This window comes from Hemitrygon akajei, chromosome 31 (genome assembly GCF_048418815.1).
Source record: "Hemitrygon akajei chromosome 31, sHemAka1.3, whole genome shotgun sequence".
NCBI classification, from domain to species: domain Eukaryota; kingdom Metazoa; phylum Chordata; class Chondrichthyes; order Myliobatiformes; family Dasyatidae; genus Hemitrygon; species Hemitrygon akajei.
The window spans coordinates 17336742-17358192 of record NC_133154.1 but is presented as its reverse complement, the minus strand read 5'-3'; the positions used below and the strand labels follow the sequence as shown (position 1 = coordinate 17358192).

The following is a 21451-nucleotide window of genomic DNA, read 5'->3' as shown; positions in this document are numbered from 1 at the left end:
GAGGGGAGGTTGGGGTAAGGAAGAAGGGCAAGAGTGGGAGGGAGGGGTACGTGGTGGCAGGTAATCTGGATTGGGAATGAGACAGAGGTGAGGGAGAAGAAGAGATAGTAGAGATTGAGAGAGAGAGTCAGAGAAGGGTAGTTGGGAAGTGGGAGGGAGGGAGGAAAGGAGTGTGGTGTGAAGACAGAGAAATCGTGGGGGATGAGGTTTGTGGATGTGGGGAGCAAGACAAACAGGGATCGGAGGATGGGGCGGGGCCCACGAAGGACAGTGGAGGGTCTAAATGGACGCGTCATTGGTGGAAGGCTCCATTCTCCGGACCCAGCCACTTACCTGGGAGCTTCAGCGCCCTGGACAGAGCAGCCGCCATCATACACTCACTCCTTGCGCAGGCGCCGGGGACTGACGTCCCAGGAGCTCCTCTTTCCATCTTCTTCTAAACTGTTTATTTTCCAGCATCCATTGAGAGCACGTGAGCAGAGGAATTCAGTTTAAAATAATTAGATAAATCATATTTCAATTCGTTAACGAAAATTGTATTTTTTTTGAAAACGACTGTTGGAGTTCCAGCCGGATTTTCTCTGGTGTTGCACAGTTTCCAGTGGAAATGTGTGCGCTAGAAGCGGTTCCGGACCAACACAAGGTCTCGGTACTTTGATGCAGCGTCGGACACAATAAGGGGTAGATTGTGAGGTCTCGGTGGTTCGTGCACGGCTCCCTCAGCTGAAGAAAGTTCTGGAGGATAGCTGGATGATTGGAGTCGATTCGGTTAGTGTCTGCGTAGTAACTGCGGGCAGGGTGAAGCGGATGGGTGGTTATAGCTTGGTAACGAGGCGGAGCGGGCAGGGTGAAGCGGATGGGTGGTTATAGCTTGGTAACGAGGCGGAGCGGGCAGGATAATCATGGTAACATCAACGCCTCCCTCCTGTGTTTCTTCGTGATATCTCTAATCTGCGATTGAAACTGTTTTAATGCTTCTTGTTCTGTGACCCATTACAACGAACATGACTTTGGACGCCTGCAGTGTCACTTCTGCGTGTCTGTATTTTTTTGTTCGTGGGATGTAGAAGCGTTTCAAAAACCGGAATTAAAATCAGGTTCATTATCACTAGCGTATACATAGGCCCTTCGGCCCACGATGTTGTGCTGACTTTTTAACCTACTCCAAGATCATCTAACCCTTCCCTCCCACCGAGCCCTCCGTTTTTCTTTCATCCATGTGCCTATCTGAATCTAAATGTTAATGTATCTGCTTCTACCGCTCTCCGCATATAAAAACACTTACCTCTGACAGCCTCCTAACTATCTCCAGTTTAAAAGTACGGTATGACCTCTCGTATTAGCCATTGCGGCCTGGGGAAAAGGCACTGGCTGTGCACAGTATCTATGATACTTATCTTGTACACCTCTATCCAGTTGTCTCTCATCCTCCTTCGCTCCAAAGAGGAAAACCCTAGCTTAAGCAAGCTTTCATAATAAGACATGCTCTCTAATCCAGTCAGCGAACTGGCAAATCTCCACTGCGCCCTCTCTTAATCTTCCACATGCTATCTATGATGAGGTGACTAGACCTGAAGGCAATACTCCAATTCTGGCTCCCCCCTCTTATCCCTTCTCTTCCCCTTCCTGTCCATCACCTCCATATGATGCTCTTCCTCCTTCCCATTCTCCCATGGTCCACTGGCTTATCATATCAGATTCCTTCTTCAGCTCTTTACCTCTTCTACCTATCACATCCTACCTCCTTGCTTCATCCAATCTTGCCCCTCACCTGGTCTCACCTATCACCTGTCATGTTGCACTCCTTCCCCTTCCCCCCACCTTTTTTTCTGGCTTCTTTCCCCAGTACCTTCCAGTTCTGATGAAGGTTCAGCTGTTTGTAGGTGCTGCCTGATCAGCTGATCCACCAGCAACGCATTTTGTGTGCGTTGCACCATACCCCAAGTCTCGCCAGCGTTTTGTAGAGCTGCAGCATTATATGTTGCTTTGCAGCACCAGTACAGTGTAAGACATGAAAAGTTACTGTAAACTGCAAAGTAAACAGTGCAAAAGACGATTAACAAGGTCGTGTTCGTGAAGCGCTCAGAAATCTGTTGGGAGGAGGGCTGTTTCTAATCATCGAGGGTGGGTCTTCGGGCTCCTCTGCCAACTGCCCAATGGTAGTAATGAGAAAAGGGTATGTCCTGGGTGGTGAGGATCTTTAATGATGTATGCCACCTTCCTGAGGTACTGCTTTTTCAAGATGTTCTCAGTGGTGGGGAGGCTAGTGCCAAAGATGGATATTGTCAACTGGAATCTCTGGTTAAGGTAAAATTGACTGTTGGGACTTGCACTTTCAGGTCCTTGGGACATATCAATAGCACTTTACTGCTCTTCATCCTATTGGTATAGATATAATCATCATCATCATATACCATGTTGTATGATGTAGGCATTTGGGGCTTTCCACAACCATGATTGTTCTTGGTCCATTTTTCTACAGAAGTGGTTTGCCATTGCCTTCTTCTGGGCAGTGTCCTCACTAGACAGGTGAATACTCTTCAATATTCACTACTCTTCAGAGATTATCTGCCTGGTGTCAGTGGCCGTGTAACCAGGACTTGTGATATGCACCAGCTCCTTGTATGACCTGATCTCATGGCTTCGCGTGACCCTGATAGGGGAGCTAAGCAGGTGCCATGCCTTGCCCAAGGGTGACTTGCAGGCTAGTGGAGGGAGGGCACTCCTTGCACCTCCTTTGGTAGAGACACATCTCCACCCCACCACCCGAGGTGTAGATCTGTAGCAGCTAATGTAGCCACACTAACAGTGTTTGCAAGTGCCACTGGCAGGAAAATGCAAACAAGTAGTATTGGCATCCAATCAAATAGCAGAGCTTTGGTTTAACAGTGGTGCCCTGGACACCCATTCTGCTGTGCTGAAGCTTCCTGAGTGGGACGAAGCCAGGTGCTCCTGAACCAGAGGAAGTGTGTCCCCTTCCAGGCAATTTCAGTCACTGTCTGTGTTAAATTCACTGTTTTAGACGGTATTACATGTGCAGATCTATTTCAATATCTTTCTCTTGTTGCAAGTTAACATCTTAGCTGGAATAATAAAGTTTTTAAAATGACCGCATGAGGATAGTGATAGGAAGATAACAGGATTTGTTGTTGACTAGCAATTGATGCTTGTCTCTCCGCAGATGCCCCCTGCCCCTGTTCCAGGAAGTGGAATGTGCTGAGCAGTTACCGGACAATGTTTGTGCCCAGGTCTCTGAAGGTGAAGAGGGCTGAGGAAAGCAATGAGCACGCGACCAAGCGAAGCAGGACCCTGGCTGGCAACTCTGAACCCGACGAGAGCCAGCAGGCCCAGAGCTGTGCGGCTGAAGGGGGAGGAGGGCCGCCGGGAGCCGGGGAAAGTGGCGACGAGGAGCCGGTGAAGGCCCTCAGCCAAAGCCAGCGCTGGCCGGAGCCGGGGGAGCCGGCTTGCTCTGTGTGCGGCCGCTACGGGGAGTACATCTGCGACGAGACGGACACTGACGTGTGCAGCCTGGAGTGCAAGGCCAAGCACCTGCAGCAGATCACGGGAGCGGGTGGCCCTCAAGGCGCAGAGGAGTCCAGCCGGGAGGAAGCGGTCCCGGACGGCCAGTACCGGGAGCACCCCTTTATCTCCAGCCTGTCAGATGGGCAGGTGGAGACCCTGCAGCAGCAGCTGGGAATCACTGTGCAGGGCCCCACCCTCAGGCCCATCGTGGAGTTCGAGCACTGCGGCTTCCCTGACACCCTGAGCGCCAACCTGCATCGGCTGGGCTACCACAGCCCCACCCCGGTGCAGATGCAGATGCTGCCACAGGGCCTGGCGGGGAAGGACGTGCTAGCGGCGGCTGACACCGGCTCAGGGAAGACGGCGGCCTTCCTACTCCCAGCCATCATGGCAGCACTGAGGGAGGTAGGCAGCAAGGCCAGAAGATGGAAAGGGAATCAGATGAGGTCCAGAGAATGATGGACAGGGCAGTGTGTCCAGTGGGGTATAAGCTGAGATAATTAAGGTGGGGCCAGAAAGAGGTGGGGCTAGGTTGTATTGGGGCGATGGCAGAAGGTGATGGATAGGGCCTATGGCCATTGATGTGAGGCCATAACATGATAAAGCATGGCAGTGACCAGTGGGGTTTGGCTGAAAGATGATGATTAGGCTGTGTGGCCAATAAGAGATGAGTAGGATTGTTTGGCATTTGGGTTACAGCGGGGCCAGAAGGAGATGGACAGAGTCTGTGAGACTGAGGCAGAGTCAGAAGGTGCCCAGAGTTGGCTGGGTGGCATTTGGGGCCAGCAACAAGTGGCAATTGGTTGGGGAATCAAGAACAAAAAAAGCATATAGATTTAATCTGAGAGGGAAGAGATTTAGCAGAAACCTGAAGGACAGGTTTTTCCACTCAGAGGGCAGTCGGTATGCAGAAGCAACTGACAAGGAGGGAATGATTAACTACTCTTAAAAGGTTCATAGATAGGAAAGGTTTAAAGGGAATTGGGCCAAACATGAGCGAATGGAGCCAGCTTACATGGGAATGTTAGGCAGTGTGGCTACGCTACCGTGCACAGACCCCCTCGGTTAATGGCATTAAAAAGGTTGGGAACCCCTGTTCTATGCTCTAATCTCTGAGACAGACATCACGATTTTCATATTCTCCCCAAATGCTTATGAAGAGAATTAGCAAGATCATCTGTGCTTAGATTGATGCTGAGTGATCTGTCCGGTTTATTTTTTTGAAGGTCTGAGTGTAGTACTAGGTCCAGAGGGTATTGTCTATTTGATTTTTGGCCAAACATTGAGCAGATTTCTTGAAACTAGTGAATCACATTGGTTTTTGAATCAATCCAGTAGTTTTATTTCTGGTCATATTGCTTACGTAAAAACAAATGTTCTTAAATGAATTTGAATTCCATAATTGTCTTGTCGGGTGGAGATACATTTCTAACAAAGAAGGTATAGGGCAATCCTTCCCTTTGCTAGCCTGCAGGACACCCTTGGGCAAGCGAACGGGGGACTATATAAACGCGAACGCTCCCAGAGAGAAACACCAACAACTGCGCATTGAGGACATCACCTTGAGTGGTGATGAAATGTCTGCAAGCTAATTGCCAAGCTTGGCAAACACTGCAACATCAAATGCCCCATCCTGAGCTACCAACATTTACCACCGTCAGTGATACACACTTTCAGAGTTCGAGGGGATTCACCACCAGACTCAACCCCTCTGTGTGCAGTAGCGTAAGGTGTCTGAATTGCGGTCCTTCTTCACAGAGCCCTTGCATTGGTTGTAGCAAACTCAGTGTGTCCCTCAGCACATACTCCTCCAGTCTGAAATGTGGCAGTCAGCAGCATTCCCTTATGTACATCCTGCTGTACTGAACACTAAGCTTTGGGCAACCCGAAGAGTGTCTTTCATCAAGTCGATCTTCCAGCAGCCCTTGATGGCTATCTCAGTATGTGTCCCTGGGAATAGCCGGTAGATCGGAGGGTCAAGGCCCTATAACTGACTGGAGAGTGGATATAGCCAGTACAAAGAGGAGGGGGGTATAGGACAAGGGCTGTAAGATTATTGGTTGACTGTGGAGGGGTGAATGATGACAGACAGATGGAGCCTAGTTGAAGAGAGGGAGAAGTGGATTTGCAAGAGAGAGGCTGATGGGTGATAATGGAAGCAGATAAGGAAAGGAACTTCCAATGCATTCAAGGGAATGTAGGGGGAATCGTTAACGCAAGAAATTCTGCAGATGCTGAACATCCAAAGCAACGTACACAAAATGCTGGAGGAACTCAGCAGGTCAGGCAGCATCCACGGAAATGAAAAAGCAGTTGGCATTTTGGGCCAAGACCCTGCTTCAGGACGGCTGCTGGAGGGTGATGCAAGGACAGAAAGGCAGGGATCTGATATGGAAGGGGGCGGGGGGGGGGGGTGAAATAGCAGACCAGACTGGAGGACTGAGTAGTCTACTTCTGTTCCTCGTTCGTAAATGAGAATTATTTTCCTTCATTTCAGAAGAAATGTTCTCTCCAGCAGCCTGTGGGGTTGATATTGACTCCAACACGTGAGCTTGCCATTCAGATTGAGAGACAGGCCAAGGAGCTGATGATGGGTCTCCCCAACATGAGGACAGCACTGCTGGTGGGGGGGATGCCCCTCCCACCTCAGCTCCATCGACTTCAACAAAACATTAAGGTAAGATCTGGAGCAATGTGTGCCGTCCTGCTCCTTGCCCTTTGATATTGACCTTCAGAGATTTTTTTAATCCTTATTGAATCCCTTTCAGTTTAAACCTTTGTTTTCTGTCACCTGATATTATGAAACACCATCACGCTCTCATAGCCAACCATCTTGGAAGAACGTGAATAATGATTACAAAGTGTTATTTAACCTCTTTAGGCCAATCCTCACAGATTTCACACACATACAGTTTCCAATTGTACTTGTCAGATCAGGAATATAGGCTGATGTTATCTTCGTCTTTTTCCTCTGTAAACTGTATCTTTTGCTGAGAACTGCCACTACTCGGATTGGTTCTATCATCTGTGTAAGGGTCAGTTATGGTCTGGCTTATTCACCAGTGACATCCAAGCCACAGCGTTGGAACTAAGCATCAGGCTTTGAGAAACTTGCTTTAATGTCACTATTGATGGCCCATTGCAGGCACACAATATCACACAGGGTTTCCACAGCTGAAACCGTGCCCAGGTTCAGACAATGATTCACACTGAAGGATTTCCCTTCTAACCTGTACAAAAATTGAAGGGGTTATCTTTTGAGTTAAGGAGATTGCTGAAAGGTCCCAGAATTCCCAATGCCGCTAACCAGTGATTCCACTGCCAGCATCCTCCACCACCAATCCATGCACCTATGTCACACCTTTGTTGTAGCAAAACCATCCCTGGTACAACTCCAAGCAAAAAGCTGCAGGTGCCCATAATCTGTAACGACAACAGGAAATGCTGAAAATGTTTAGCAGGTCAGGCAGCATCATGGAAGGAGAGACAGACAGCCTTAAAATGTTCTTTTTGGAAAAAGGGTTGACACAAGTACTTTATGGACAATTAGTGCAAAGTTTTGTCAAATTGAAAGGTTTTAAGTTGCGACCATGAGGAGGAGAGGAAGGCAGAGAGGCCACGGGAGAGGATTCAGGTGTTCAGACAGCTGAAGGTGGAACCCAGTGGTGGAGTGATTAAAGTCAGGAATACAGTAAATCAGAAGAGCTGCCTGAAGGGATGGAAGGACTTGGCTCTGGTACTGTGCCGATCTTCAGTCACCCTGTACCACCTCTCTCATGCAGCCAGACCTCACCCTGATTGTCAGCACTTCATCTGGGAGTACCAAGGCTTAGGAGCCCTTTTCTGGATGCCCAGACGTTATCTCTGTGCCTGTGGAACCATTCATATTGAAAACCACTTATTTTGGGGCTACGTTTGGAATGGCAGAGTGGAATGATGGAGGAAATGCCTTTGGGGATGCTTGGGACTGATAACCCTGTCTCTCCCACTGCTCATTAATTTTGCTGTTTACCACTCAGAGCCATGTTGTACATTGACATAAATCGTTCTAGTTGGAGCATTCCTACCAAAGATCAAGTGTATAATGAAGTGAGAGAATATGTCACCTCAGAAAGTAAGGGGAAAGGTTGTAAAAGGTGGTGTCCTGTGACAGTGCCGAAAATGTTTCTTAACCCGGTCCTCAAAGGGAATTAATTTTTGGGGTGTGTTTTCACTAATAGGATTATTGCCCTTGGTCTCTTTGACATAGTGTTGCTGTGATTTCTTTCCAAATTGCTGGTAGCAGAGTGCTGTGCTTTAGTAAGTTTATGGCCCATCTAAAATGTAGTAGAGAACCACTACATTGATGTGGGTCTGGAGCCAGATCCTACCCAACGTGCAAAATACAGCATGTTTCTGGAGGGAACCAGTTGAGATTTAATGTCGATCTGAGAGGTTCATGGATATTAATATGGGGCAGCCTGTTTTTGTAATTTACTGACTATTTTTAAACTGGGTCAGGTTAGAAGTTTGCAGAAGAAGCTTGGTGTTACAACCAGAGTAATTACAGAAGAAGATAAGGGTTAGCTTTATTTGTCACGTACATTGAAACACAGTGAAATGCATTGCTTGTGTCGGGGATATGCTGGGGCAGCTTGCAAGTAGCTCCATGCTTCCAGCACCGACATAGCATGCCCACAACTTACTAACCCTAACCTCTTTCTTTGGAATGTGGGAGGAACTGGAGCATCTGGAGGAAATCCATGAGGTCATGGGGAGAATGTATAACTTCCTTACAGACAGTACAATGGTAGGAATTGAACCCCGAGCTTACAGCTGGTGTACTGTAAAATGTTGCACTAATCGCTGCACTATTGTACTGCCCCGAAGGAAATTAAGCTAAACCTTTATAAGTTACTAATATGACCACAGGTGAAGTATTCTGCCACAGCACTTTCAGCAGGCTGGCAATCTAGAGGAGGGTGCAGAAGAAATTTTCTAGACTGATAATGGAATGAATGAAGTGGTTCTATGAAAGAATTGGTGGAGAAGGTTGAAAGGCTTAATGTAGGTGACTAAACAGAAAAAAAATGGTAAATGGGAGGAAACTGTTTCTAGTGACAGAGTGATGAGGATTGGGTTTAATATGACCAGCACATGTCATGAAATTTGTTGTTATGTGGCAGCAGTACATTGCAATACATAAATAAAAACTGTGAATTATAGTAAATGAGTAAGGTAATGTTAATGGGTTGAATGTCCATTTTAAAATCTAATGGCAGATGGGAAGAAGCTATTCTTAAATCATCGAGTGTGTGCCTTCAGGCTTCTGTACCTCCTACCTGATGGTAGCAATGAGAAAAAGGCATGCCCTGGGTGATGGGGTTCATCATAAATTCCAGATGAAAGATGTTATTATTTTCTACTTTGTAAGTTGTTATATCAGGAGTGAACCATTCAAAAGAGGAGTGAAAGGGTACATAAAAGTAATTTCCAAAAGTAAATTGTAATAAGAAAGTGGGGCTAATCAGATTATTCTTTCAAAGATCCATCATCCATCATTGGTACATTGGACAAAATGACCTCTTATGCTCTGATAGTTTGTGATTCTATATTCAAACACACTCACTAAGATAATTAGCCCAGGAACTTTCCTGTTGGGCTGCTGCCTGCCAGAGACTAGTAACATACCACAGGGGTCGATGTTGGGTCCGCTACTTTTCATGTTGTGTGCTAATGATATGAATGACAGAACTTACGGCTTTGTGCAGACAATACAAATATTGGTGGAGGGCCAAGCAGTGCGGAGGAAGCATTGAGTCTGCAGGAAGTCTTGGACAGATTAAGGGAATAAAACCAGAGAGCACAGCTTCATACTAGAAGGAAGTTCTTTTACAACAGAATACACAGAATTCCTTTACTTAGAGTGTGGTGAATCTGTGAAATTCATTGCCACTGACTGCTCTGGAGACGATGTCAATGGGTATATATTTAAACCAGAGGATAATGAATTATTGATTAATAAGGACATCAAAGGTTACAGGGAGAATACAGGAGAATGGGTTTGAGAGGAAAATAAATCAGCCATGAGCAAATGGAGTAGCTTTGTAGGGCTGATGGCTGAATAGCCTAATTCTGCTCCCGTGTGTTACGGTTTAACGTAGCCACAACACTAACGTATTCCAGATTTGTTTCCCTAATCATGATACTAATATGAACTTGATTACTAGACTACCATACCACAATGGCATTCTAAATGCAGATTAATTCTGTACACTTCAGCTGTCAGATGAAGATTTGTGAATATAATGGTTTAATATGCAAGGTGTCTGCCGTGTGGTCAGACTTCCTGTTCAAAACACTTCCATATTGTAGATCCTGGGTGCAGCAAACGGCAGCTTCACAATCTCAACACATTGCAAACCCTTTACAGCTAACAGCCTTCTGTACCTAATAAAGTGGCCACTGAGTAAATGTATGTAGTCTTCAGATAATGTAGCCCATCCACTTCAAGGTTCAATGTGTTGTGCATTCAGAAAAGCTCTCCTGGACACAACTGTTGTAACACATGGTTATCCATGGTCAAAATCACCAAGATCACTTGGGTCACATTTCTTCCCCATCCTTATGTTTGGCCTGAACAACAACTGAACCTCTTGACCATGTTTTTAAGCATTGAGTTGCAGCCACGTGATTTGCTGGTTAGATATTTGTATTAATGGGTAGATGTGCACTTAGTGGCCACTTTATTAGGCACATCAACCAAGGCAGTTGAGAGAAATTGGTCAGGATTTTATGCTCCAATTTTGGAGTAAGACTTTATCCTCCAATTACAAAGCTGAGTTAAAGTTAACCCAAACACTCATGACCGGTATTTAGCTCTCCACTTTGTAGGTTGTGCTCCACCCATGAATTAATCTTCCAGCTTTGTGTTACTGCTACTCATCTGCTGTCTCCGTTTTAGTAGTTGGGGGAAGGTTTTTCTCAGTAACAGTCTGTTGTAATGCTGAGCTGGGCCAGCTAGCTATATGTGGGCTCTTGCAAGGGCATTTGAAAGCGGGACAAAGAAAAGCAGTAACTAACACTAGATTGTTTAATATAGGACATTTCCTTTGGTGTTTTCCAGTCTATAACATAGTAGGCATCACATCACTGAATACTGTATAATTTTTTTTTCTCTGCTATTTCAAAATTATTGTGGAGTATCAGGGCAACACAGGACTTCCCCCTCCAAACCGATATCTGTGGCTGATTTCCACCAGCCTCTTCTTCATGTTCTCCATGGGCAGTTTGTCGATCTCTTCTCACTCGTGGAGGCTTCTCTGCCTGCCTTCTGCACCTTGTCCTATCCCATCCCCTCCCTAAGGGACTATCATTCCTTCCCTTTTTGGCCATATTGCTAACTTTAGTCAGAACCACCTCCTCTTCCCTTCATTCACTCTGACTTAATCCACACTGTGTACTTTGCAGTGGTCTGATGTTCATAATGGTTCCTTCCCTTCAAGCTCTGTTTACTCCTTTTCCATCTTTTCCCCTCAGACTGCCCTTCGGCCCATCTCAATCCATTCCACCCATTCTAGGAGTGCCTCTCCTCTAACAGCCCTCTCTGCAGGATGTTAAATTTTGATTGGTAGATCTGTTCTGCAGGTTATTATTGCCACCCCTGGCCGACTGCTGGAAATACTGAAGCAAGAAGCCATCAGCCTGTGTGGACTGCAGATTGTGGTGGTTGATGAGGTAAGTTTTCTCAGGTCGCCACAGTTCTGGGAAAAGCCCTAGCCTATCTAGTCTCTCCATATAAAAGTGTTCTCCTTTTAGAGACATTTTGGGATTCAGTACTCTTGAGGCAGGATCAAACCAGCTTAGCTGATTGCCTCTTACCCCACTCTTTCAAGCTGAAATGAGTTGGACTGCTCTTATTCCACTCTAAGCAGTATTGGCCCCGTAAGAAGCCACAAGCTGATAATCTTGAATTGCTACCTACTATTGTACTGGGCTTGGGATAGTTTTCCTGAGAATTTATGCTGAGGGAAGCAATATAGTCCATCCAGTCTTCCTCTGCTGTTGTTTAAGGTTGTACTAGACATCTGAATCACTCTCTTGCCCAGTACAAATCACCTTTGATTCCCCTCAGCACCAGATGTCTTTCAATCTCAGCCTTAAATATACTTGGTGAATGAGGACTCACTGCCCTCTGGAGCAGAAGGTCCTTAAACTGGAGTAAAGAGGTTCACCCTGGTTTCAGGCCAAATTGGCAAGCCACTTATTCTGAGACTTCCCCCTTCAGCTGTAGATACTCTAGCCAGACTAAACAGCCTCTTGGCACCTCTCATCATAATGTTTTACTGTGTTATTGGAATACTTTGACTCTGCTGGACATGTCCTGTAATTGTTTGATGAGATGGCGCTGAAGGTGTTTTACTCCCTAATTCAACTGCTCAAGCAGCAATTAGGGAACAGCGCAGAAAGCAGGCTCTTCAGCTTGTCCATAACCCTTATCCATACTAACCAACTTTTCTAACTGAGTTGAATCTATTTGCCTGTGATGGCCCATATCCCTGTCTTGCCAATCTATGTACCTGTCCAAAAGTCTTTTAAATTTTGTAATTGTACCTACCTCTACCACTGGCATCTGGCAACTTGTTCCATATACCCATCAGCCTCTGTGTGAGGGGAAATCTTGCCCCTCAGATGCTCTTTAAATCTTTGCCCTCTCACTTTAAACTTGTGCCCACTAGTTTTTACCGTGGGGGGAAAAAACATTCATCTTATCAATACCCTCATGATTTTAAAACCTCTGTAAGATCACCACTCAGCCTCCTATGCTTCAGGGAAAAGTCCTAGCCAATCTAGTCTCTCTTTATTACTCAAACCATCCACTCCAGGTAACATTCTCATATCTTTTCTGTACCCTTTCCACTTTAATGGCATCCTTGCTGTAGCAGGGTGACCAGAACTATACATGGTATTCTAGTACCTATCCATTGATAGGAATTGATTTATAGGAGACCATTGTGGGAACAATGTGCAGAAGTAACAACATGAAAGCAGGCTTCTCAACCAACCAATGCATACCTGAGTTTATTTTCCATGTGGAGATAATACAAATCTTTATCTAGCCCTCTCCATATATCCAGTGTAGTCTCCAATTATAGCATTGTTCTAGTTAACAACTAATCCTGCCAGTGAAAGACCCCATAGCCCTTGTTAAAGATGCTTTGTGTTGGATTTCATGCATTTCTTCTTCTTGGGCTGTCCTTTATGATCAAGGATGACTTGTTCTCACTTTGGTTTTATGGATTCTGAAGTGGCCTATCATCCAAGAGGACCACAGCCTTGTTGTGGTTTGGAGGCTGATGTGCCTCAAAGACTCAGAGAACTCTGTTGGCTGGAGACGGAGCTTTATGCTTTGGCTCTTGGTAGGGTCACCCAGGCCAAACAGGGTAGAGCCAGACTAAGAGTCTCCACATTCAGGGGTACAGCTCAGGACTAACAACCCTAATTGGTCAGAAAAACATTGTTATTGAAACAGCAATGAAGAATCTTTCTTTCTCTGTGATCAACGGTATAGCCAGACAGAAATGGAAGACTTTCATTGCTGCCCTAAATGCCAACAGCATAATGGGCATTAAGTAAGTTAGCCACTTAGATCCCCAAATGTGGTCGCTATAAGGGAGTATCACCTGTTCGTCACACGCACCCCAATTTGGAAATATATTGTCATTATTCATCATCACTAGGTTTAAGTCTCCTGTAGTACTATGAGGATGGATCCACTGATGGATCATGGTTGTTATAGAAGGCAGCCCACTATAACTTTTGGGAAACTAAAGACTGGTCTTGCCAGTCCTGAAAAGAACAATTAACGTACATGCTGCACAGTTGCTGGCAATAAAACATAAGTGCATGATCTTTTGTTGAGGTGGATACGATGTTGAAGATGGGTTTCCAGCAACAGGTGTTGGATATCTTGGAGCAAACGCCCGAGGAGCATCAAACAATTCTTGTCTCTGCCACCATCCCAGCAGGCATCCAGCAGCTGGCCAGCCATTTCCTGCAGGATCCCATCAGGATTACAGTTGGAGAAATGAACCAGCCTTGTTCTAATGTCCGTCAGATCATCCTGTGGGTGGAGGAGCCATCTAAGAAGAAAAAGCTATTTGAGATTCTGAATGTAAGTAGACTTGGAATTGTTTTGTGTGAATTAAAAATAGAAAGTCTCCATTCCAGCCCTAAATGTGGTAAGGAACTATTGGGGAACAGCTGTGTTCCATTCACATATAAAATGTGGTGAGAAATTCGGGAACTGAGCCAAGTTTGGTCTTTGATTTGTGAGGAATTACTAGCTAGCAGGGACAATCTATGGTTATACTTTGTCATCACAGGATTCCCTGTTGTGAAGAAAGGAGAGAGTGGGGATGTGTTTGTCCAGGCTTGCCCAGCTGCTGTGTGGTATCCTGGGTGCAATGGCACAGCAGACAGCTGTAGCTTCTCAACTCCAGCAAAGCCAGTTGTATTCTGCCCTCTGAAGCTGTTGGTGTGGAGTTCGCATGTTCATCCTGTGACTATGTAGGTTCTCCTCCCCAACACCCCAGCCCTGTATGCTCCAGTTTCCTCCCACATGCTAAAGACTTATTGGTCTGCAGTTCAATTGACTACCATAAATTATCCTTGGTGTGGATGTGGGTGATAAGAGAATGGGGAGGGGGGGGGTTGATGATATCTGTGAGAGGGGAATGGTTAAGGGAAATAAATGAGGAAAGGAATTGGTGGAATTGCTCTGCAAGCGTAGGGCCAACGGACCAAACAGCAACCTTCTATGTTGTAAGGAAATATGAATATATGCCCATTGTGGTAACATACAGATAAATTGTAAGGTAGAAATTTTAATGAGTTTTCTGTTTATTGCACTTGTACAGGATGGCAAACTGTTTCACCCACCAGTGCTGGTATTTGTGGACTGCAAATTGGGAGCTGATCTGCTGTCCGATGCCGTGGAGACGATCACTGGCCTGAAGTCAGTGGCCATTCACTCCGACAAGGCCCAGTGCGATCGGAACCAGATCCTACAGGTAAATGAAGACTGACTTCCAGTGCATGATTAGTGCAGTGTTTTACTAAATCTCATTGCCCAGCGTCCACCTTTGCTTGGAATCAGTTCAGCCAATCAGAACAAGGGCAGAGTTTGTATTCTCCCCATGGGAATTTGTGCCCCTCTGTACATTTGGAAAAGGGAAACTTATCCTGGGTTCATTTTTCTGATCACTATTGACATGTGTTTCTGATGAGGTCTAAAAGACTCCTAGGACTTGTTATTCAGGAAAATGTCTCAAAGAACAGCCTGCCTTCCTCCCTTGCACAGAAGACTATTTCGCTCCTCGGATACATGTCAGCATCCAACTGAGCAATCCCATCAGTGCTATCCCCTTTCCTTCATCTCATTCAAATAACCATTGGGTATAATCACTTATACCAAAGGGTATCCAACAGACATTTTATCTTTTAGCACATCAGTGAGATGTGGGATACCCAGCTGAAACATGCATAGACTCGGCAGACATGCAACCCACATGTTGACTGCTCCAGAGATCAGGATTGAACCCTAATCAACAGAGCTATGAAGCAGCAACACTGCCCAATACAAATGAGATATTGGAAGAAAAGGAAATAAATTTAAATCTACCTGTATATTGTGACTTTACTGATATCGCCAACAAAAATGTGAGCTAAAGGCCAGATGGTCAGTGGAATGACATGGGGAGATCCAGCAACTAACTGATGACCATCTAGAGAAATGATCCACTCCACTGGGAGTCAAGAATGGAAAAGAGTTCGTCAGGATAGACCCTGGATATGAAAAGGAGCACTTGAAGAGATCTCCAGAAGTACAATTCTCTTTGAGACCACTAAAATTATCCACTACATCTGGTGCTGCCCCAGTCTAACAGACATCTGAAAAAGTTGAACACTAACTGTGAACTATCAAGCCCTGTAGAATGAGATCCATGCTGAAGTTCTAAAGCACAGGGAAGTACTGGCAAAAATTCATGACTTGGTCAAGGAAGTGGGGGGCCTGCCAAGGGTTCTCAAAGCCACTTCCATTGTGACTTTCAAGAAAAGTGATGTTCGATTGTGCTCCACTTAAGGAAAGACAAGGCTCCCCCTTCCAGTGGCCAAACAATTCACCCCAGGGTCATAGCACAGACTCAATGACTGCAGTAACTGCAATGGATGTGACCCTCACTAAGCAACAAACTGAACGAAACAGTAGGGAACAGCACCAACTACTAGCCTTTCTCAAGCTTTCAAGAGTTCAACAAGGAGAGATAGTGGAAAATTTTCTTAACATTTTGCTTTACTCTAGCCCGAAACATTGGCTACTCTTTTCTCATGGATGCTGCCTGACCTGCTGAGTTCTTCCAGCGTTGTGTACGTATTCTTTGATCCACAGCATCTGCAGTTGTATTTTTGTACTCTAGCATAAAAAGTATAGACCTTAAACTGAGGCAAAGGTCTAGCACCAAGCTGCTCCCAACGCATGATATTACCTTCCACCCCTGCAAAATTCACATTGCAAAACTGGGGAGAAATAGATTTTTTTCCCATAACTTGAGAACAACTTCTCAGTGAAGACAGGCATTGAAGATGTAATTAACCATTACCTCTACTGCTCCAGCTCGGTGTTCAGCTGGAAAAAAAAAAGAAAAAGCATTTGAAGACAAATACTGTATCCACTACTAATCTTGTGATCTACCAGGCAACACTGATCCCTGCTTGAGAAAATCTGCAATGCAGGAAATCCAAAGCAACCCACGCAAAATGCTGGAGGAACTCATCAGGCCTAGATGATCCATGTTATCCTATACGATTTAGAAATCTGCATAGACATCTCTGGATGTCTCCCCTGAATTCTCTAAGTCCATGTTTGACTCCAGGCTCCAGTCACACACAACCAGCTCTGGTAGACAGCCATGTTGTCCTGTGCTGACACCTTATTCTGAAGCAAGTGCGCTATACAGAGTTCCTCATAATTAGAGATTTCCAGAAGATATAAAATGGTTTGCGTGTTCTCAAAGACTCACTGAGAAAATGTAGCTTCCTTACTGACCAGTGGAAATCCCTGGCCATATCTAGTCAAAGGATATCCAGTAAAGCATCAAGAATCTTGAGTCTCCATGATAGGAAATCACAGATATCTTCAGGAAGGAATGTTAGAGAGTATATACATTTGAAAGGAATGTATAACCTCTCTAATCACCAATCGAAATTCTCCAACAAGTTTCACCCACCCCACTAGTGGTTCCTTATTGATCTCATTATCCATCTCAGAAATGCACAATCTTTATAGTGAAATGAAGTCATCCTTAACCTCAAGATTAAGACATCCAAAAGCATAGTAGAATCAAATGAAGCTAGATACATGTAGATGCCCACACTGTTTCAGTTATGTTGATTAGCCAAGAAGCTTGTTTTTCCCCCTCTCTTAAATAGTGGCATTTGATATTTTGTGTCCACCCATTTTATCTGAGAGCAAAAAAAAAGGTTTCTACGCCAGCTTCTCATCACTGCAGTAGTGCAGTTGTCCATATTTCTATACTCAAGCTTCTGAAGTGAAATTTGAACCCCTCATTTGGAAAGAATAATCCTCCGAGCCATAGCTAGAGAGCTGGCAGTCTGAGCCCATACTGCAACTGGAAGATTATCCACTATGTATCATAAACTGAAACAGTAGAAGATTTAGTAGAAGACATTATGAATTAGTGGGATACATGTTTGCCATGGCAGAAGGCTTTCCATCAGATTCCACCTACTGTGGTTAAATATTAACACCTTATTCTTAAGTTATAATGTTTCATTTGATCCTGGAAAATCATTAATAAAACAGCTGGGTTTTCACAGTAGACTAACAGTTTCCATCGGTGCTATTTCTAGGCTAGCTTGCTAATGCTTGCATTTATCATATTTAATTTTGGGATTTTAGTGCAACGTAAATTCCGTCTCCAGCGACATAAACTCCAACTGGGGATTGTACTAAATATTTCAGGGAAAAAATTTAAATTAATTAGACTTTCTCTTTGCTGCCCAGAAGTTGAGCTGCTACAGATTTGCTGCTTCCTTCCTTTTCTGCTTTACTCTGGGCTTTTTTTGGCACTTTAGCAAATTTTACCATTCTCACTGGCGGGTGAATATGATGTCCTGCAGGGGGAAGAATTTGGGGTGGAGGGGGTGCATTTAAGTGATTACAAAGGTGAGTTACTGCTCAACATCATTTCTCCAGGACTTGCTGATGTGTATCTTTTCCAGGGTCTGCTTCAAGGAGACTATGAAGTTGTAGTCAGCACAGGAGTTCTTGGGAGAGGGCTAGATCTTGTCAACGTCAGACTGGTTGTGAACTTCGATATGCCAAGCACCATGGATGAATATGTACACCAGGTAATGCTGTTTCACTGTGTGAATTCCTCACTTCCTTTTACTGTGCTCTCTTGTTCCAAACTCTGAAATCTACAACAGTCACAAATTGGCAGGAGACTATTTAGCCTAACCAACTTGTATGCTGACCTGGATGGATTGATGGGTCTGATCTTCCCCTTTCATGGGTTCAGTTAGCCAGCCAGTGGTGCAGTGGCAGCTGCACCAGACTTTGAGGCGAGTGGTTCCGGGTTCGAATCCGGCCAGCTCCTTGCGTGCTTTCCATCTGTGCTGGGGTGAGCGTTCAGCTAGCAACTGGGCCTCGTAATAACCAGACAAAGTGCTATAGAAATGGAAATGTTGCTGCCCAATGCACCACAAGGTGTAAATAGGAACAACAAACAAAACAATGGGTTCAATTGATACAATATTTTCAATGGGATCAATTTTTTTTTCCAATTTTGTTAGGTAAAAGTGTTAAGCACATGCACAGAGGGCTAATTGATCTATAGTATTTCTGTGCAGTATTTTCTTCTTGATTTTTGTTACCCGTTACATCGAAGTTCAGTGACATGAAAACTTTTAATTATCTCTTCCACTTTCTTCTCTATCTCTGTACATAGCCTGTATATGTGCAGATCCTAACTACAAAGGAGAACTGCCACACTTTCTTCCGTTCCCTCTAAGACCTACCTCTGGTGGTGCTCAGAGCTGGATAGAGTATTTCAGCTGAGTTTAGTCTTGAAGAATCAGCATTACTATGGCTCTATTTATAAAAATAAAAATCTCATAGAATATAAAACAGTACAGCACAAGAACAGTTCCTTCAGCCCACAATGTTGTGCAGAACCAATTATCAAATGGCCATCTAAACTGTTCCTTTCTGCCTACACAGTGTCCATAACCCTTCCATTTCCCTCACATTCGTGTGCCTATCCAAATTAAGAATTCCAAATGTATCCGCCTCTCCCACCACACCAGGCAGCGCATTCTAGCTCAAATGAGTCCCTTCAACCACTACCCTCAATGGGTAAGCTAGCTCTGAATCCAAATGGTCAGTGCACCCTGAATCCCAAGCATCTTAATCTTCTGGATGAGCCTCCCATGGGTGACCTTGTCAAATGCCTTTCTAATATCCATGTAGACAACATCTAGAGCTCTACCTTCATCAGTCACCAGTGTCATGTTCCCAAAAATCTCAATCAAGTTAGTAAGACACAACTTGCCTTACATAAAGCTGTGATGGTTCTTCCTACTTAGGCCATGGTTTTCCAAATGCTCATAAATCTTATCCCTAAGAATTCTCTCCAGTTACTTCTCTACCACTTGACATTAGACTCACTGGTCTATAGTTACAGGATTATCCCTGGTTCCTTTCTTGAATAATACAACAAAATTAGCTACTTGCCAGTCCTCTGGGACCTTGCCTGTGGCCAGAGAGGACATGAAGATATTGATCTAAACCCCAGTAATCTCGTCTCTTGCCTCTCTCAGTAACGTGGGGTATATTCCATCAGCCACTGGGGACTTATCCACCTTAATTCTCTATAAGAGACCCAAAACTATCTCCTCCTTTACCCTAATCTCATGTATTTATATAGCCTCATCAACTTGTCTTGCTGCCTTGAGAGTTCTGTATGTTAATTATTTCATGTTAGACTATGAGGGGAAAGATATTTGAAGGACACAGCCACAGGGATATTGGAAGTGCTGCAACATAGTTTCGGTATGTACTTGAGCTCTAATACAAGTTGTACATACTTGTTATTGCAGGTGGGGAGAGCAGGCCGTTTGGGCCACAGAGGAACGGCCATTACCTTTGTGAATAACAACAGCAGCAGGCACTTCCTGGAGTTGGTGAAGAGGGTGAAGCCAACAGGTACGCTGCTGCCCCCACAGCTCCTCAATTCTCCGTACCTGATTGAGCAGCAGCGTAGAGAGCAGCAGAAGAACAAGCAGCGAGCGCAGCAAGACCTGGTGACCGGGGACAGTTTGATTGACATCATAAAGAAGCACGACCGCAGTGTGCTACAGAAACGATAGCCCAGGGTTCTTGATGAGAAGACAGTTTGACTGCTGGCCCTGATTAACACCACCTACCAATGATGGATGTCATTTGCATAGGACTCGTTCCTGGGCTTGTGTTAGTCAGGTTGTGTTCACATAGAGGATGGGGGTGAATGGGATGAGAACCTCATTATAAGAGCTGGATAGAGATGGCTGAATGTAATTCAGTGCTGCTTTAAGAATGTGAACATGTCTTAATAGTGTAAATACATTAATAAACTTTCTCTATCTGTTTAATATCTGTTTAAATGGGGTAAAATCTGAAGGATTATGTCAGTTCTACCAGATGAGTCTGCATGTGCACATTTGAGCCTGTCTGACAGTTTAGGCTATAGTCCTCCTCCTCCTTATATTCTTGGAGGTAAAAGTTTCAATACCTTCTATCACCGGCACATGTTGTAAAATATGTCATTTTGCAGCAGCAGTACATTGCAATACATAATTAAAAACTATAAATTACAATAAGTATATATTAAAAAAATTAAATAGAGCAACTCAAAGCAGTCCTTTAAGCACTCCTCCACCTCCCTTGACTGTACCTTCTTGGTCCTCACCACTGATACTGCATCTTTAGCCTCTTGTCTATACACTAAGTGTAAAGTACAGCCAGATAAGAACATAAGAAATAGGAGCAGGAGTCGGCCATCTGGCCTGTTGAGCCTGCTCCGCCATTCAATAAGATCATGGCTGATCTGACCATAGTCTTATCTCCACCTACCTGCCTTTTTCCCCATAACCCTTAATTGCCTACTATGCAAACGTCTATCCAACCTTGTCTTAAATATATTTACTGAGGTAGCCTCCACTGCTTCATTGGGCAGAGAATTCCACAGATTCACCCCTCTTTGGGAAAAGCAGTTCCTCTTCATTTCCATTTTAAAGTTACTCCCATGAATCTTGAGGCTATGTCCCCTAATTCTAGTCTCACCTACCAGTGGAAACAACTTTCCTGCCTCTATCTTCTCTACCCCTTTCATAATTTTATATGTTTCTATAAGATATCCTCTCATTCTTCTGAATTCCACTGAGTACAGTCCGACGCGACTCAATCCCTCCTCATAGCCTAGCCCCCTCATCTCTGAAATCAACCTGATGAACCTCCTCTGCCAGTATATCCTTCCTCAAATAAGGAGACCAGACTGCATACAGTACTCCAGATACGGCCTCACCAGTACCCTGTATAGTTGCAGCATAACCTTCCTGCTCTTAATTCAATCCCTCTAGCAATGAAGGCCAACATTCCATTTGCCTTCTTGATAGCCTGCTGCACCTGCAAACCAACCTTTTGTAATTCACGGACAAGCACTCCCAAGTCCTTCTGCATAGCAGCATGCTGCAATCTTTTACCATTTAAATAATAATCTGATCTTCCATTTTTCCTTCCAAAATGAATGACCTCGCATTTACCAACATTGTTCTCCATCTGCCAGACCCTTGCCCCTCACTTAACCTACGTATAATCTCTCTGCAGACT

At 44.7% G+C, this 21451-nt stretch overlaps 2 protein-coding genes across 4 annotated transcripts in view; one reads left to right on the top strand and one right to left on the bottom strand.

Annotated features, from left to right (window-relative positions):
- The window catches only part of fam234b (family with sequence similarity 234 member B), a 52597-nt gene extending 51090 nt beyond the window's left edge, over positions 1–1507 (bottom strand). Inside the window, exons 1-2 of the mRNA XM_073033548.1 lie at positions 1286–1507; positions 334–441 (exon numbers count right to left, since the gene is read on the bottom strand). Of these exons, the coding sequence (XP_072889649.1) occupies positions 334–430 (97 nt within the window). The 5' untranslated portion in view covers positions 431–441; positions 1286–1507. The remainder of the gene's footprint in view (positions 1–333; positions 442–1285) is intronic.
- ddx59 (DEAD (Asp-Glu-Ala-Asp) box polypeptide 59) lies at positions 435–20214 on the top strand. 3 transcript variants are annotated; one of them, XM_073033551.1, is made up of 8 exons: positions 435–768; positions 3182–3927; positions 6020–6199; positions 11149–11238; positions 13424–13675; positions 14421–14573; positions 17806–17934; positions 19684–20214. In XM_073033551.1, the coding sequence occupies exons 2-8, from the start codon at positions 3235–3237 to the stop codon at positions 19951–19953; spliced, it is 1767 nt and encodes a 588-aa protein (XP_072889652.1). In that variant the 5' UTR covers positions 435–768; positions 3182–3234; the 3' UTR covers positions 19954–20214. The 3 variants fall into 3 exon arrangements, with proteins under 3 accessions (XP_072889652.1, XP_072889651.1, XP_072889650.1); XM_073033550.1 differs by lacking the exon at positions 435–768 and adding an exon at positions 857–905 and having other exon boundaries at positions 6023–6199; XM_073033549.1 differs by lacking the exon at positions 435–768 and adding an exon at positions 857–905.
- Positions 20215–21451: the final 1237 nt, after the last annotated feature.